Source organism: Gymnoscopelus braueri, assembly GCF_963280865.1.
Source record: "Gymnoscopelus braueri genome assembly, chromosome: 2".
Lineage (NCBI taxonomy): Eukaryota > Metazoa > Chordata > Actinopteri > Myctophiformes > Myctophidae > Gymnoscopelus > Gymnoscopelus braueri.
In genome coordinates, this window is record NC_137604.1 from 19,354,365 (window position 1) to 19,374,176 (window position 19,812).

The 19,812-nt window shown below is 43.5% G+C and overlaps 1 protein-coding gene across 2 annotated transcripts in view; it reads right to left on the reverse strand.

The window, feature by feature from the left end:
* Positions 1–253: 253 nt before the first annotated feature.
* Positions 254–19,812, reverse strand: part of LOC308073863 (vasorin-like) — a 36,500-nt gene continuing 16,941 nt past the window's right edge. Inside the window, exons 2-3 of one of the 2 annotated variants that reach the window (XR_013932051.1) lie at positions 907–5,742; positions 254–851 (exon numbers count right to left, since the gene is read on the reverse strand). Coding sequence is in view for 1 of the 2 variants with exons in the window: in XM_080413058.1 (XP_080269184.1) it covers positions 3,586–5,721 (2,136 nt within the window). In the remaining variant the exon portion in view is untranslated. Of the gene's footprint in view, positions 5,743–19,812 lie in introns of both variants that reach the window. The other variant, XM_080413058.1, reaches the window with a different exon arrangement.

Here is a 19,812-nt window from a genome sequence, read left to right on the forward strand (position 1 = left end):
ATTTCTTCTTGATTTATTCATGAAATGTCAAACATTTGAAAAATGTATTTGTTTTTAATTCATGAAATATCTTTTGAAATAATACTTCAAAACTAAATGTAGCAAACAAAAAATAAAGGGATATTTACTCACAACCCATAAAAATGGGTCTGCAACCCGCAAATGGGCCACGACCCACTGTTTGGGAACCACAGGACTAGATGGTTAGTCTCATGCGGTAGTAATGTTTTATGAAAAACACAGTATGCACACATTTTCACATTGGGTCTTTTAATACTTATTTTCACCTCATCATCACTGTCTTTTTTTTATCATAAACAAGTACATTCTTAAACAAACAAAAACATGAAAGACAAAAAGTTTCCCAAAATAAACAGGGAAGGTAATAAGTATATTGAAAATATTTCAAATATTTCCTGTCCCTCTAGCTCTCTAAAGCTGTGCAGGAAGTCTTCCAGTTGATATATAGAGTGAGAGCAGATCAATGAACATCTGGAATCTATGTTTATACTGGAATATTGACAGAAAAGCAAAAATAATGAAGCCAGCAAGAACGACGAACAGTTGATATTGGCCTGTAGTGCATTCAATTATAAAACTAACAATATACTGTCAAGATAAACAAACACACCCCTGTCAACACACAGACATGCACATACGCAGTAAAATCCTGAGTTTGTTTTCGTTTTGTTTACTCTGAGAGTGTACAAATGTGACCTAATAGACCCGTTGGGTCCATTTGTACCATTCTCAGTTAGAAATGTATGAATTAACACTGATAATTTTACTGTGTACTGTACATACACCCATGCACACACTCCCACAGACAGCTATGTACATAATTCATGTGTCTGCTGCACACACACACACACACACACACACACACACACACACACACACACACACACACACACACACACACACACACACACACACACACACACACACACACACACACACACACCTACACTTATACATCCATAGACACATGGCACACAACTTTGCCTGAAAGATAAGATAACTGCAACCTTGCTCATTTTTTGTTAGCTGTCAAAGTTCATATTGCATCATGGATAACTTTCATGACATCTCAGTTCACTCGTTGTCACAGTGGCTCTGTGATTTTCTCCTGCCAAACCAAAGAGGCTCTATTGTCCTTGTACTGCGTCAATATGTCATACTGTGAAACATGAATAAAAACATGTATGTCTACTGTATGTACCGATTTCACCAACATGGATTTGTGCGCATTTATTGTGCTTGATTAGGATGACACTCAGCTATGTGATATGAAACAGAAGGCAGAAAGTTTTGTGACTTTCCAAGCCCCAGGCAGGAACGTTGGATAATTACAATTGAACTGAGCGTTACGTCCGTGTGCTTTTCATAGTCTGGTTGGTTGCAAGCAAGCAAAACCGTCCACAAACACACAGCCAAGAATTACCAATAGCCTACACTGGGGATGAATTAATTGGATGAAAACAAATCACAAGGGAAAGAAGCGCGAGTGAGCCAGAACAGGATAGAGAGCGAAAGAGCAAACATGATAAGCTACTGGGACTGTTGCGTACGGACGCCATCTCTTAGGAACGTTCTGGTCAGGGTTTGATTTGCTGGGGGAGTGAGGGGGAAATCCATGTCTCTGATTTTGATATCCCACCCTCTGGTCATTCATTTTTATCACCAGTGGGGATACGTTTTATCCCTGCTTACGGTCATGTTATGTTAACCTTGTTAACGCTGACATCCCATTCGGTACAATTTATTTGTTATTTTGAAAATCGCTGTTGAACAAGTTCCCAACCCATCACCATGCGACCCGTTGTGAGATTGAAGATCGGCTATTTTTGCTATTTTGTCGTACAAGTAATTAAGTGGTAAATGTCAACCCTTTTTTCTTTTTTTGTTTGTTTAGGTTTTAGTTATTTTTTTTACAAATGGAACCCTGGTTGTGGTCTGTAGTGGCTGGAGGAAATGACTGCCTACAAGTCACTAACACATATAGTACATTTACTTTGAAGCTTTTTGAACTTGCTTGAACTTTTTTTTTTTTGGCATAAGTTGTGTGCTGCTTTAATGCCTTGGGTTTGGTGGCGACAGGGCTTTGAGCTACAGTTTTAGAGCTCTGGTGCTAAAAAAAAAGCCTGAGGTTTGTCTTAACCATGCCCTTACGCAGCGCTGTCTGGAGGTTAGAGCCCATTCTCTGCATGATTGTGTTCACTTAGTGGCTTCTTCAAGCAGTTTGGGGTAAACCATACGAGGGGCTGCAACTATTGATTATCTTTTATAATCGAAAAATCGATTACTGCAAATAACTGTTAACACCCCTAAATCATCCATATTTTGGGCATGTGTTCAAGGCACCCAATTTCCTATTTGACATAGAAGACATTTGTTTTGACCCTTTCACTCTGTGCAATGAAATGAAAATGTGTCTTTGCTATATGGATCTAAGCATATTTACAACAATCCACTCAATGATGACTTTGAACAGGCTTTTTCGAGGGAGCGACAATTCATAACACATCCACATTAGTAACAATAGCAACACTGGAAAAAAGAGCAAATACATGATAAAAAATACAGAATAGACATCACAGAAACACGTCATCATAACAAAGCCTGCACATAGTATCACAGCAAAAAAAAAAAAAAGACACTATGCAAGCCAAAGATAGTCCATTCTCAATGTCTCTTCATTTCATTCATTTATATTTCACAGCAAATGTATCTTCCATAATGGTTTGTGATCAATTTTACACACATCCCCCCTATCTTGGTGCCGAGACAAAGTGCAAAGCACATAGTTCAGTTTAAGAAAGGAAAGCATGCAACTCTTCCATTTGTAATGCTCCGTTTTACAATATGCGGTACCTGTGTTGCATGGCCAATGATTAGTAAAATAACCAGTTGTAGGGTTTCGTATGTTGTTGTAGCTTCTCACAGAACCACTATAACCATTTTTATATCAGTTCTTGGTTCAGACTCTGAAGAAAAGAATCTCTTTTTCAGTGCAGTTTCCCCCCATTTGGACAGTTGAGAAAACGTGTTTTGTACCAAGACATGTGGCACAGTTGAATCTACGCACATGTCCTTTCATGGACGTCACTGTTTTCATTTATTTCACTGCCATACCCTCCAGCTTCATAGTCCAGCCTCTAAGACACACGCACACGCACACACACACACACACACACACACACACACACACACACACACACACACACACACACACACTGTCTCTCCCAAATCCGCCAACAGGATTGCAGCTCATTCAAATGCAGTTAATTTACATCAACGAAGCAACTTAGAAAAATAAGTTGAGAATTACGTGTGAATGCAAAAAGGCACTTCCATTTTCAGCCTGCTACTTAGACCCTTGTTGTTGATGATTGCACTAAGTTTAAATACTTGGTTGGGATGTACCACCCTCGGATTCATCTGGACGACTTCAAAAAAGCATTGCTTTATTATCCCATTATATGAACCTTTGGGGGGCAGTTGGGTGGGGGGGGGGGGGGGGTTCTGTGACCTCCAACATGCGAGTCCACTCGCCCACATCTCTCAAAGTCAGTGCATGGAATCTTAGAAATAAGAGGGTTTCAAGGCCCCTACATTATTATTCGATGTCGAGTGTTCTTGCATAAGTGGAACCTCATATTCTAAAACCCCATTCGGTTGCAAGGAGAGGGGCGCATGGGGTGTGTGACAGCGATCAATGTCTGGCTGTTTGTGGGGTAGAGTCCCATTTCCTCCGTTCTCCATGCAGGCCTTGACTCCCTCCAATTCCATGGGATCGGGCTCAGCCGGGCCGAGCTCCAGCTCCATGTCGGCTTTAGCCCGCCTTCTCCTCCGCAGGCAGATGACCGCCCCGGCTACCACCGCCACTACCAGCACCAGGGCCAGGGCAGCGAGGGCAGGGATGAGTGTGTAGTTCAGCTGGCTCGGGCTGTCGAGAGCCCATGGCTCGGAAGACGTAGCTTGGACCCCTGCGGTGCGTGCCTCCGTACACAACCCCGTTTCCACGGAGCCATTAGCCCTGCCGTTGATTCGCTCACCCAGCGGACTGGCACAGACCGAGTACGTACAATTGGGCCGCAGGCCTCGCAGGGTGTACTCTGGGTAGGACGCCGGGACACTGAGGAACATGGGGCGGCGGTCGGGCCCCGAGAGGTTGCGGTACGTCAACCTAATGCCGCGTATGTGGGGTCTTGTCTCGATGAAGCGGTGCAGGTCGAGGAGGATAGAAGTGGACGTCACCTGGCGAGAGCTGATGGCATCGGGTTCCATCGTCGTCATCAGGGAAACCACCGAGACTTCTGTGGCGGATGGTTTCGGTGGTTCCGGGACGTCCTCCACGTTCTCACAGTAGAGGCCGGAGGTTCTCGGATCACACATGCAGACCAGCTGACCCAGGGGGTCGAAGCGGCACGTGCCTCCATTGAGACAGATGTTCGGCGGGCAGATATATTCCTCATGCTCCCTGTTGGTGGAGCTAGGGGAGGCCGGTGGCATCGGTGGAAGTGGGTGGTTGTCTGGTTTCGAAGGAGGGTCGTCACTGGGTGGAGGGATGGCATTAGTACGGGTGGTCTCTGGGGAGGTGGTGGGCTGCGGGGGCACAGGAGTGCTCTCCTCCCCATGAGAGCTGGTCAGTACCGTCGTGGTGGGCGGGCACCCAAAGTCCTTTTGCTCCAATACTGCTAGCATCTTGCCAGCGTTGACTGGGGGGAAGTGGCATCTGGTTTCCTCTGGTCTCCCAAGATTCATGGTCTTGTCCTTCAGCCAGACGGGGAACCAGGCCAGAGAACACAGGCAGTTGAAAGGATTCTCGGCCGCTGTCAGGTGCCCCAACCTGGGGAAGGTCTGGAAGAAACCTTGGGGGAATCCTTGGAGGTTTAGTCCACTCAGGTCCAATTCCTGGAGTCCCGCCAGCTTCTGGAAGTCCTCTGTCCTGAGCTCCCCAAGGGGGTTGGCAGCGAGGCTGAGCCTGATCAGCCCCTTCAGGGCTCCATGTTTCAGAGCCTGGGGTAGCTCCACCAGCTGGTTTTGGGAAATATCCAGGTCATGGAGGTTCCCCAGGGAAGCCATCAGATTCTCATCCAAGTAGGTGAGCCCCAGAGAAGCGACTTTGAGGGACTCGAGGTGGGGGGTCTGGAGGTCGGAGGGGCCCAGGGCTGGCAGGTTGTTGGAGCTGAGGTCCAGAAGCAGAAGCTTGGGGAGATGGAGGGCTGGCAGAGAGGTCAGCTGGTTCTGTTGGAGCTTCAGCTCTAGCAGCATGTCCAGACTTTTGAAAGCCTCCGAATGGATGCTCTGGATACGGTTGGCGTGAAGATACAACCTCTCCAGCTGCACCAGCCCTGAAAAACAGTCCTTGGAAACATGGGTGATGAAGTTAGAAGACAAATCCAAGTTCTTCAGTGTGGACAGTGTCTCGAAAACACCATCTGGAACCTCCATCAGTTCATTCTGACTCAGGTCCAGCAGCTCCAGCTCCTCCAGGCCTGTGAAGTCATCTTTCACCAGCGTGTCGATGCCGTTCTGGAACACATAGAGCTGTCTGGTGGTGGTGGGGAGATTGCGGGGCACCGTGGTGGAGCGCCGCTGGATACAGAAAATGGAGTCCTGGGGCATGCAGTTGCAGTCCACTGGACAGTCACTGGACGAGACCACGCCTGAGGAGAGGAGGAGGAGGAGGGGAAGGAGCAGAAAAAAGGGTGCCATGGTGGTCTCAGCCTGGAGCCTCTGAAAGTGAAAGAAAGAGGGAAATTATGATTAATAAGCATTGCAATGTTAAATTTCAATGTTATACTTTCTACTACTTTCTACTACAAGTGCACAACGTGTCAAATAGCTCTGCATTGTGAGCTTGTAGATTTGCTACTTTCAAAATATAAATAAATAGTTTAGAAAATCATCAGATTCTTTTTTTTTTAAAGATCTTGAAACATCTTGAAACATTTAAAAAAATCTTTTGAGAATTGTATGATGAAATAATTATATGACAAGCCAAAAGTAGGGACACAGGATTAATGTGCTTAACAGTTCTTAAAATCATGATTTATTTGCTTTTATTATTCATTTTATTGATTTATTTATTGCCCACTCAAACAGTGCTTCACCATTGTAAACTCTCTAAACGAGCACACACCTCCGCTCTCTGCTTGGCACAGGACCTACAGGCCATGGCAAAGGCGTAGCGTAGCCCACCCAGTATGACCTAATCTGGGGTAAGTGAGAAGCGTGTTCAGCCTCTTCCCTGTGTTTATGGCACAGTCTCCAGCCCGTGAAACCCAGTCTCCCTTAAAACGGCTGGACACCCACAGCCACACAGTTACTACATACAAACATCGTAGAGACACACACACACACACACACACACACACACACACACACACACACACACACACACACACACACACACACACACACACACACACACACACACGTGTGCGCACACACGTGCGCACACACAGAGTTCCTTCATACAAACACATGCACACTCAATCACATCCTCAGTCACATTTACTCGCCCACACACGTTAGCAAACACATGGGCGCCATATACAGGAAATTAGAGGAAGGGGGAAAGAGAGGGAGGGAGAGAGAGAGAGAGAGAGAGAGAGAGAGAGAGAGAGAGAGAGAGAGAGAGAGAGGGAAAGAATGAGAGTGAGAGCAAGAGAAAGAAAGAAAGAAAGAAAGAAAGAAAGAAAGAAAGAAAGAAAGAAAGAAAGAAAGAAAGAAAGAAAGAAAGAATGAATGAAAGAAAGAAACAGGAAATTAAGTAAGTTAACGAAGGATTTACATTCTATTGATCTATTATAGACTTACTTACATCCAATGGCTATAAGGTTACACTGGAATTCATAACTGTATGCTCTCAAAAGAAAACAGTGTGAAACGCTTAAGCCTGCTCTTAAACTCAGCGATAGCGAATCAGTGTTGGAATAATAAACAGGCGTGCATGGGGACTTTCACTTCATGACCCTGACTGGGGCTTACCGAGGTTTCCAAACAGCACTGGACATATTTTTGCTAAACTAAAGCTAGCTTTGATCACACCTCCTTTGAGGAACCCTGCAGGTCTCCTTTTTTCCAGGTTCTCATCTCAATAACTGGCTGCATTAATTGCACAATTGTAGACTCTTGGAGTTACCAATGGATAAATGAACACTGCGTTAGAGGTTTGCGTGAAGGCAGACCCGGGTATTTATAAATAGTTCAAATGAGGTTTTGTATATATCTGACTGATAGCAATGGATTCAGGTCAAGGAACCCTTTGAATTTAATTAGCAAGGCAAACCTCTACCCATATCTCCTCTCCACGGAAAGACTCGAGGTCTCATCCTATCAGGACTATCTCATATCTGATAAGACCTGGTTTTGGACACTTGGTCCTATTCTGGAGATGGGTTGAAATTTCACTTAGACAAGGCTGTGGCCTAACGTGCAACACATTTATGCACGCATACACAAACACGCAACCACACTAATGCCCACTCATATATAAAGGTCAGCAATGGGTCAGGAGGTAAAGCGGGCCCATTTGGTTACATTAGTACACAATTTAGTGAATAAAACAATCTGATGAAAATATATGTACACAGTAAAATCCTCAGGGTTGATTTACCGTTTGTAACTCAGAAAGTAAACAAATGAAACCAATCTCAGAGTTAAATGAACACTGAGAATTTGACTGAGTAGTGTGTACAGATACTAACTCATTTGTAACATCCAAGCATACAAAAGCTAATAGAATACGCACATCACTTGGTTGAGGTACTTGGTCGGAAAGCATCATGAAGAAAAAGAAAAAGGATGAACCCGCACACTCATCTGCTCCACTGCTATTTAATGACGTTTCGAGCCAAGGCTCTTCGTCGGGTCAAAACTGTACAAGCATGACACCTCTCTGTCACTCTGCCTCCATGTGTCTTTCTCCCTTTCATTCCGCTCTCTTCCTCCTCTCTGACCTGGTTTGTGTCCGTGAACCCTGCGCTCCTGCTCTCCACCCGCTGCCCTTTCCAAGACTCCCGGGGTGGAAGTTGAAGAGAGAAACCCGAGATGTTTCATTAAAGCCAGGAGCGTACCTCCGGCCCCATGCCTCCTATACCCCCCCCCCGAGCCCCCCGTCCCTCCCTTCCTTCTCCTCTGTCTCCTCCATTCATCTCCCTCTCCCTCATAACCCACAGAGAGCCTGATCTGAGCTGGCCCAGCATGGCTGGAATTTGCAATATCCCTAGAAAATCCATCTTCATCAAGAGCAAGAACAAGAGAGGAGGGGAAGCGGAGGCCAGGTGAAAAGTGTGTTTGTGTGTGTGTGTGTGTGTGTGTGTGTGCGTGCGTGCGTGCGTGCGTGCGTGCGTGCGTGCGTGCGTGCGTGCGTGCGTGCGTGCGTGCGTGCGTACGTGCGTGCGTGCGTGCGTGCGTGCGTGCGTGCGTGCGTGCGTGCGTGCGTGAGTGCGTGCGTCTGAGATGCACAGAGTAATGGAAAACGCTGATATTCAGGTTACATACTGTAGCCTTGACGGAACAGATTTAAAGGACCAGACCATTGATACATGTAATTTTCCATTGTCAAGATCGGCCGCATAATGGAACAAATTCGTCATGACGGACATAATACACAAGCTGAGTTCCAGAACATGTGGATGTCATTCCTGGCATTGCTTGACAATAGTTGAGTATGTGATCTGGATGTCTGGCTGCTATAGTGCATCCTTCACTTACGGACAGTATTATGCCATTCTTTCTGGCCTTTTTTTCTTCGTTTATTTTTTCCTGTGATTTTGTGTCTTGCATTGTTGTTGTGTACTATGTGACAAATATCTAAATAAAGTAGCCTAAAGTAGCCTAAGCAGCTAACATTTTAAAATATATATATTTTGTGTTTATATTTTTTCCATATTCAGTAAATGTTGCAGAATGTACCTGAATATTTTTGTCAACGTTGGCTAAAACTCACTGTATCGTTAAAAGCCCTCTTCATGTTAAAAAGTTAGTTTGAAATGTAGTAGTTAGAAAGTAACTATTGTTCCAGGCATATTGATGCGATGCGCAAATTGCAATGGCTTGTTTTAGAATAATACAGTAATTTTAGATCAAATAAACAGTGATGGGTGAATTACCTATACCCTGTAATGTTTTTCCACACCGTTTCAGCAGATGTTCATTGCACTGATCTAATCAATTGTTAAAACAATCTCTTTATAATGGTGCAATTGAGCAATTCTGTTTTATTTTTATTTTGTTAAGTTTGTTTTATTCATTTGCAATATAACTAATAGAAATGGTTATACCAGTTTCAGATTGTCAATTATTTTTGGATTAACAGCCAAGTGTGAAAAGCCTGCAGGCATACACCTGTGGGGTTGAACATAAACATACAGTACTGTAATAACAAAGGCAGCACAACCTCAAAGTCACCTAGCCAGTTTGTCTGATCAGCTAGAAGGACATTTGTAGAAGTAATCTCAGTTATTATCATCACTATTATTCTCACAAAGCCAAAAACACACACACACATATTTACACACACACATGCACGCAGGCACACACACACACACACACACACACACACCCCCACACACACACACACACACACACACACACACACACACACACACACACACACACACACACACACACACACACACACACACACACACACACACACACACACACACACACACACACACACACACACACACACACACACACACACACACATACTGATTGCAGCATGTGAGTCAGAGAATTCTGGTTATGATAGGGAATTCAAAGGAGACATATGACCTCTTTTGTTTGGAGTACGTCTTGGTTTAAAGGCACACTTACGCCCTGAAGGGCATCCGGATTACTGTTTGTATGCAGTCACATTTAGTACAATAATAGGCAAACGTAATTATTCATCATTGTTGGCATGATACTGTAACTGCATAAAAACATATGACTGGCAGCGAATAGAATCAGCATAGAATGAATGAATGGGCTGTGTTTCAGAAAAGAAACGAGATGAAAGAAAGAATAGTGGGAACGACAGGAAGAATGAGTGAAATGAAAAAATGAGAGATACATGAGAGTTAAAAAGGAAATGATTCACCATGCGTTGATAGTTGCTAAGTTTCCGCTTGTGAATTTCCACAGGCAATTTGGCTTCGCTTTAGACATATCTTTCCCGTACAAGCGTAGATTAACGTAAAGTGATGACAGATTTAATTTCTGCTTGACAGGCAAACTGCTTACTGCGTGAGCGTACTGCAGTCTGCTTTGCAACTGTTAGTTCAGAAACACGTGCTGCAGAGTCAGATGCGTAATGAATAGATTGTACATGGTAACATTAGTTCTTAACGGTTTGGGATGGCCTGTGTCAGAACAGGCAAACATAAGGGCATCCAGGACCCGCTGGCGTAGCAGTCCGGGCACCTAGGCTACAATGTAGCCTGACAGCGCGTCGCGGGTTCGAGTTCGATCCCGACGGCCTTTGCTGCGTGTCACTCCCCATCTCTCTCTTCCCATTTCCTGTCAGCCTACTGTCCTATCAAAAATAAAGGCATAAAAAGCCCCAAAAATGAATATATATTTTTTAAACATAAGGGCATCCTGGAGGCTTGGCAGGCCAAATTATACTTGCAGTGCCTGTGTATAAACGTGTCCATATAGCCCTGTAATATAACGTCGGTTTCTTCACCCGCTCATCCGTGTGCATCGCAGATTTCATGACCATGCGTACAACTGACCGGTACAGTTAGGGTACTGACTGTACACTGACTGCACACTGACTGCACATGCGCTAGAAAAGAAAAATAGGTTGAGAGAAGATCCATTGCTACCTGCTGTATAATATTATATGACAAAAAAAGGATTTGAAATTGAAGTGATGTTTGTTGGCAATACAGAATAAAATCCTCCATAAAAAATAATACTCAAACTTTGCTGAAGGAAGTTATTACATTCTTAGGTCTTCAGACTCAGAGGATAACTGGAATGCATAGCAATAATTGACGAAAGATAAAGTAAAACTAGGACAGTAAACCACTTGCTATTAGGTTATGCCTTGCCCTTATATTGAGTGCAACCCATGTCGTTCTTGAACACGTGCGCATCTGCAGTCAACAAATTGTAGTATCATCTGCTGTCTGCGGAGAGCTCACGCCTACATGGACGCAGCAAACATAATCAGGCCTTTAGGTATACATACCATCTGCTTGATGTTGTTGGATAGCCTGGAATCCAGACTGATTGCTACGAATGTGCACAAATGGGAGGAAACGGCCCGCTGCTTCTGATTGGCCTGTCGGGGACCAGTGTTTTCCAATGTAAAGCTCGGGTTACTTCCTGACTTCCCTATGTAATTGGTGACGTTTGTAAATACGAGTCAAATAGGACCCTGGCCAGACTGAATAGCGTCAGTCAAAAAATCCACCGTACGTAGCAAATCAGTCTGGATTCCAGGCTAGTTGTTGGACATGGTGGTTGAAAAGCTTAGAGCCCACCCAGTCTGCACAGGCCAGTTTTACCAGCTCTGCCTTTTTTGTTGTTGTTATTACCAGTTGTGGAAAGTAAGTACATGTACTCAAGTACTGTACTTAAGTACAATTTTGAGGTATTCTTACTTTACTGGAGTATTCCCAATTGTCTATACTTTTACTTCTACTCCACTACATCTCAGAGACAAATATTGTACTTTTACTCCACTACAGACTACAACTTTTTAAAACTTTAGTTACTAGTTACTAGTTACTAGTTACTAGTTACTAGTTACTAGCTACTAGCTACTAGTTACTAGCTACTAGTTACTAGTTACTAGTTACTAGATTTTGATATTTATTACAAAACACCCAATTCAGCCCTATTTAAACTTTGGCTATTTGCCGATCTTCAAGCTCTCAACGTGTCGCATCGCGACACGTTGTGAGCTTGTACATCTGCTATTTTCAAAAGATTTTAATACATTTTAAACATAATGATAACTTGTGAAACGGAACGTTCTGCATAATGAGTACTTTTACTTTTGGTATACTTTAGTATATTTTGATGCCAATACTTTTGTACTTTTACTCAAGTGAATTGTGATTACTGGACTTTCACTTGTAACAGAGTGTTCTTACATTGGAGTATTGATACTTTTACTTAAGTAAAACATTTTAGTACTTTTTCCACCACTGGTTATTACATTCTCTATTAGTATGGGTGCCCAGTCTGCCCACAACGCAAATCTGGGACAGATCAGTCTGCCCCCGTGCATATTAGTCTGGTGTAAATGTCAGAGATTAACAAGAGAAACTCTGGTCAGTCTAATGACATGTGGAGCCATAATATTTTATATGGATTTATAGTCCAAGTTATGCTGAAGACACATCAATAGGAGCTGTTAAATATGGGTACCTTGGCTCCTCTACAAAATAACGTGAATGTGTGCTTTCTTTAAAACATCTGGAATACTTAAGTTATTTGTATGAATATAGATAAGGCCATGTGATGACAGAAAACCCCCGCTGACACAATAATGATATAAAACTGTACACTGCAACTGCCCAAAGAAATGCTAAGCACAGCACATGTGCTTTTACACACATGCAGTATACATGCATGTAATACGTCGCACACATGTGCGAGCGCACACACATTCGTGCACAGATGTTTTTTTGTGGTCAAATGTATGCAGTTAATACTTCCACAACACAGCTGGATTCTGTTACCCACAATGCTCTGCGGCCATCTCTCACCATGACATGGGGAGCCCCACATAAACTTTTGTCCTCTTTCTTGATAGGAGGGAGAGATCAGGGAGAGAGAGAGAGAGAGAGAGAGAGAGAGAGAGAGAGAGAGAGAGAGAGAGAGAGAGAGAGAGAGAGAGAGAGAGAGAGAGAGAGATTGGCTGAGGGAGCAGAGAGTGAAGTGTCACAAATTAAGTGAGCTAATGGCTAGTAGCTGAGGACTACCTCCTTTCAACCAAACCACTGTACAGTATTAAAGAAAGCCTGAGATGCTCCTTGGACAACATGACAGACGTGTGAAACTCACACAATCGCAGTATTCTCCCGCAACTGACTAGAGGACCAATACAAGTAGCAACATGACATGAAAGACTCAAAGACATGTAAATTTCAATACAAGTACCGTTTGTATAGTTTCTTTGGGTCAAAGAGCCTAAGTTGAGTCTACATATATTAATATATGCCATGTATTAATATACAAGTATGTATTCTTTTGAACACACAAATGTGTTCAAAAACGAATACATACAGTAATTTCTTACGAGTGTAGTTCTTACATGGTGCGGTGAGGGAGATGTGAAAATCCCCTCCTTGGAGGAAATGGTCCTTCATCAGAGCTACAACAACACAGACTTAAGACCCCTTTTTCCTCTTTTATCTCATCATATCTCTCAGGGGTGAGTGTTTGAAACATCAAAACAACTCGTGCTCTTGGAAGGAAAGGAAGAGAATGAGGTGTGAGATGAGTTAAAGTACTGTAGGAGACTGAGTGCTCCTGGCTGGTTGCATGGGTCTCACTCATGCCGCTGTAAGTCACTTTGGATAAAAGCATCCAGAAAATGGGGTGCGTGGAGGAAAGTCTGGTGAGAGAGCGGAGCAAACGTGTGAGTTGAGGAGGAGGGAGGTAGTGGTGGGGAGAATTTATTGTATATAGGAGGGGGGGGGGGGGGGGAAGAGATATGGAGGTATGAGCAGTGTAAAGAGAAAGGGTCATAAATCGTATCGGAAAGTGGGTCTATAAGGAGATTACTTCACTTTTATGCAGACCAACGGGGACATGATTCAGTGGTACAACCCTCAACCACCCCCACCCGCCCATCAAACTCCCCAAAGTGGAATATCCCATTACCCCTTGCCTGTGGAGATTAGCTGTACAAACACTTTAACAACTTAAATCTGCATTAAGAAGAGTTTAACCCCAAAAACCTAGAGCTAAAATTCTGCGAACAAAGCTTGCAATCTGATATTTAGAGCCGTTGCTTTTGAGTGGCAAGAACCGAGTAAGCACAGGCATATAGGCACATTCACACATGCGCACACACACACACGCACAGCCTACACACATAAACAAGAACAGACACACAACACACACACACACACACGCACACGCACACACACACACACACACACACACACACACACACACACACACACACACATACATACAGCATACAGTAAAACAAATCTCCAAGGCCTTGCGACAACTATTGACCTTTATTCTTGGGGCCCTCCAGCAAATCCATCAACAACACATTCCACACTATTACCACAGCAGTACAACTCTGACACGCTCCGGCAGAAACCTAACTCGGCAAGGCAGACGCTAAGCTGCTGCGCGCCACACGCCCAAAACCTTGTATCCTACGGTTAGGGTGACATGCACACACACACACACACGCACACGCACACGCACACACACACACACACACACACACACACACACACACACACACACCAATGTACAGGTATAAACGGCATCACAAACATACATGTACACGCACCCACCTACAGGCATATCATCAAAACCTGTTTCAAGGCGAGTAGGTTTTCAGTGTGTTTTACAAGTTAACCACTTAAGCCCTGTATTCTTTTAGCTATAATGACATCACAGCCCTAGTACGTACGAATAGGGGAAAGAAACCTATGTCAAATGGAGGTGGATTTCTGGCTCTTTATTTGGCTCAGGAGCTTGTAGAATGGATTGTTCGGAGATCGCGTCTTCATTTTTCATGTTGCAGGTCCCTGCACTGCAATCCTTTTTTTTCAGAGCCTATGTGATACGTTCCTTAAGCACTCGGCTGTCGGCGCCCCTGCACTGCAACCATAGTTTTGAGCTAGGACAGAAAAAATATATCACTGTATACAATCCGTCTCACAAACTCTGACGCTGATACAGGTGTTGTTTGCACCTCCAAGACAATGGCCAGCAAATACCCGTATATGTGCGTCTCACAGAATACTATAATAAAATGAATAACAAAAATAGCAGACCTACTTGCAGATAAGCAATTTTTGTTGCTATCTTTAAAGAAATATTATTTTGTCTAGAAGGGATGCCAGGGTAAATGTGGTTGAGTGTCACTGTTTGAAGATGTCAGAATGAGGTAGGCGGGGACAAAGGCTTCAGAGGAGCCATGCACGACGGACCGTAAATTAGGCTTCACGGAGTGCGAGTCGCACACACCTGGCTCATGTTACCCCGTCTGTCTGCACTCTGTGGGCCCCCTCCTCCAGGAATGGAAACATGCTGAAGGAGAGACAGGAGGCGAGGAGGCGAAGGAGGGCACCGGGGCGGAGTGGGAAATGGTAATAGCTGAAGGGAGAAGGGAGGAGAGCAGTGGAATAAAACCAGAAGGAAAAGTAGAGCAATGGGAATTAAACATAGGAGGAGGACAGAAGGGAAATGAGGAATGGATGAAGGGGAAAACTGAGTCAAAGGAGGAAAGTGATGACCAAGGGTTGGAAAGGAGAAGCAAAATAATTGTCCTTTCCCACAAAAACACAAACAAAACAAATAACACTAGACACTGTGACAGCAATAACACAAACAGTAAAAACTGTAGGAAAATATGTGCTTACATTTCTTATATATTGTCAATTTCCACAATTCTGTCTCTTTTTCTTTACAGTTGTATACGCATCTATAGCTTACATATCTGTATGTATCACCCTCACCAATTGTCTGGGTGATAAAATTATATAGCTGTAATAGTGTTCTTAGAAGAAATATATCCATAAAGTTCAAGTTGTGTGTCTGCGGCGGGCGGGCAGGTTAGTGGATTGTGGCCAAATATGGACATGCCCGAGCTCGAATGTCAGCATAAATCGGTTTTGGAACGTAACGGTTGACGTCAGCGCAATTCAGTGTTGTTAAAAGCCCAGTCCATACCAATGCAACTAGTCGCAACTTGCAACCAGTTGCAAGACATTTGCAGCGGTCTGGACTGACCAGTTGCAGACCGGTGCCATTTGGGCATAATTGTTGCAGTTGCAAGGAGTTGCATTGGTGTGGACTGGCCTTTAGGCAACAGTTTCTGTTGTGTGTGATGTCAGACCAGAGAGAGAGAGAAAGACAGAGAGACAGAGAGACAGAGAGACAGATAGAGAGACAGAGAGACAGAGAGACAGAAAGACAGAGAGACAGAGAGGGACAGGGAGGAAGAGAGAGAGGGAGAGGGAGGGAGAGTGAGAGGGAAAGGAAAAGGATGGGAGAGTGAGATGGGGGGGGGGGGGGGGTATTTCAACCACACACCGGCCAATGCTGGGTACCAAAACCTGAACACACTGATCAACGCATAAGGTGACACGTTGTCAGCACAATAACGGCAAGCACATAACACAACGCAAAGCGCCGCATTATCAGCTTGTACTAAATATATGTAGTGATTAGTGAATATATCAAATAGAAACAAACGTGTGCGTGTACATGCATGAGCACACACACACACACACACACACACATTTGAATACTTTTATTTGGATCTACATAGATACAGTAGCATACAAGATCCAAACATTTTTTGAAGAGGGTTTCAAACGAAGGCATGGCCAGACACTGTATGCAATATATTTAAAACACAGTGGGATAATATGCATGCAGAGCAGTGATTATAATTTAACACCAGGCAACAATATATATCAAAAAATGTTAGTCCACTCAAGGATAGACAAAGCACCGCACACACACACACACACACACACACACACACACACACACACACACACACACACACACACACACACATGCACTGCACGCACCACACACATACTTCATACTGTACATAACCTAGCCCATTGTTGATTTATTACGTTCGTAGGCAAGTCAAAGGCATGTCACTTCTGGAACAAACTAATAATATGGTGCCAGTGTCTCTCTGCATTCCACACTGCAGTTTGGCATTAAATATTTTTAATCCTTTCTGAGGTATCTGAAGAATCTTCATTTGAGTCTCTCCTCCTACTTAACATTTCTTAACTTCACTTCTCTGTTCTCTCCTCCCCTTCTTTTATACATCTCCTCTCTTAACCTGCCCACTCCCTTAACCCCCCCCCCCCCTCTCTCTCTCTCTCTCTCTCTCCCCCTCCTGTATGTAGTGTTGACAGCTTTGGCCTGTGGCTCACTGCTCATCTCTGTCAGCCTTGTGACAGTCAAGAGACGAAAGTCTTTTATCTGCCAGGGGCATGAATAACACAACCTGTACATTCATGGTCTTTAGTTTGCACCAGACAGACAGACAGACAGACAGACAGACAGGGGGAGTGAGGGATACGGGAGAGATGTATTTTAGAGACAACATCAGTCCAAAATGTTAGACTGTGTACTGAGTGGAGCAGCAGTTCAGATAATCAAGATGTATATTAATAAAAGAGTCTAAAAGCCTCGATAACAGATCCTAGAGGCAATGCTGCTCCTTACACACAACCAGACAAGTTTATATTACCATCGTAAAAGCCCTCAAATGTTACTTAAAATTATTATTAGTGCCAGAATGGGGGGGGGGTTATATTGTATATTCACTGAACACATACTGTATTGTAAAATGACAAATGGAAAATGTGGCCTAATGGTGGCGCTAGACTAGAGGAAAGGTCATGGATGGAGTCCCCAACATAGTAGGGTTCGTCCTCCGAGAAGGATGAAGGTGCACAGAAAATTCAATTACAATCCAGCCATTTGCTTTTTTGTCTCCGCCGAAGGTGGAGAATATGTTTTCGCTTTGTTGTCTCCGCCGAAGGTGGAGAATATGTTTTCGCTTTGTGTGAGCAAACATTGTTAGCCAAGCTAACATTGGGCAAGCTCCACGTGACACGTGTCAATTTGTTGACACCAATGCCTCTGATTGGCTAGAGGGACGCGTGACGAAATAAAATTCTATAAATAGGTGTGTCACTTCAAAAAGCCCTTACTTTTTGAAGTGAGGTAAAACAGGATCAATCAGACTTGATTGGAACAGTACCTTCAGTAAGTCCAAGTCACCCGTCTGTGCGTGTGCGTTTCCCTCTGAGAACACCTAACATTGGTCAAGCAAAGGTGCAGAAGGCCAAAGCTAAGAAAGCATACTCATCTACAATTGTAACGTAGAAGAGGACTAGAGTTGAAATGATCCCACAACAAAGCCGAACTCTTAATACGTGTCAATATGTTGACATCAATGTCTCTGATTGGCTAGAGGGACGCATGACGAAATACAATCCTAATAAAAAGGTGTGTCACTTCAAAAAGCCGTTTACGTTTTTGAAGCGAGGTAAGACAGGATCAATCAGTCTTGATTGGAACAGTATCTTCTAGTCCAAATCACTCGTCCGTGCGTGTGTGTGTCCCTTTGAGAACACCTGACATTTGTCAAGCAAAGGCGCAGAAGGCCAAAGCTAAGAAAGCATACTCATCTACAACAGTAACACAGAAGAGGACTAGAGTTGAATTGATCCCACAACAAGACCGAAATCTTAATACGTATTAATATGTTGACACCAATGCCTTTGATTGGCTAGAGGAATGCATGACGAAATACAATTCTATAAATAGGTGTGTCACTTCAAAAAACCGTTTACGTTTATGAAGCGAGGTAAGACAGGATCAATCAGTCTTGATTGGAACAGTATCTTCTAGTCCAAATCACCCGTCCGTGCGTGTGTGTGTCCCTCTGAGAACACCTAACATTGGTCAAACAAAGGCGCAGAAGGCCAAAGCTGATCAAACACACCAATCAACTGCTGAAACTGTTCAAGACAATGAAGATGAAGAAGACAGACAAGTATTTGAACAAACCAGTCAATTATGACGACTCCCATATGATAGATTGCTTCAATGTAAACAGAGCATTGCTTCAATTAAACAGAGCTAAGAATCATAAAGAAAGAATGAAATTAATCAGAGACAAAAAATCGCTAAATGACAAAAGACGAAGACTAGCCATGAATGCTTACAATATGACACAGCAAAGATTGCTACAATCTCTGGAAGAAAAAGTAGAAGAGTAGAAAGTAGAATATTTTTAAACATTAGAAGACAAAATATGATTTTTAAATCATTTTTTTTTAAATAAATATTTCTTTAACATACACCTTTTTATTTAACTACAGTATATATCTTTTACTCTACTGTATCTCATTAGTTATTGCTATGATAATATAATTGCTATAGTCTGCTGGCGGAGACTTGTGCTCCGAGGAGCACATTTTCTAGTTTAGATATCTTGTTGGTACTAAAGTGTTGGACAGACAGACAGACAGACAGACAGACAGACAGACAGACAGACAGACAGACAGACAGACAGACAGACAGACAGACAGACAGACAGACAGACAGACAGACAGACAGACAGACAGACAGACAGACAGACAGACAGACAGACAGACTGACTCACTGACTGATGGAGGGACAGACGCCTGTCATGATTTAACACCAGGACAGATTAAGTGAACACTTTTGGCCCACATGGCAGTCCTGTAGACGCCGGAATTGTTTTAGTGAATGGGTCAGGTTACCTGGTTACCCACCTGACTCAGGTATGATAGAGATGCCAGCTATGTTGGCACTGCGTGTGGAAATTCAGCAGTTCGTTCAGATCAAGTATCTCACGATTGCGTCCAGACGTTTTTGCTGGGTTAGAAAATGACTAAAAATGGGATTTGCGTTGTATGTTTGCACACAGTCGGATTCCTTATGAGTCCATTGGGGTCCATTTTTTCACTTAGTTAGCTGGGGATTTTGCTGTGTATGTGAATGCCAGGGGCAGGGTGTGTGTGCACAAATTATTAATAATGAGTAATATTGTTTTTGTTAGTATAATTATTCATAAAGCTCCATGCAGAT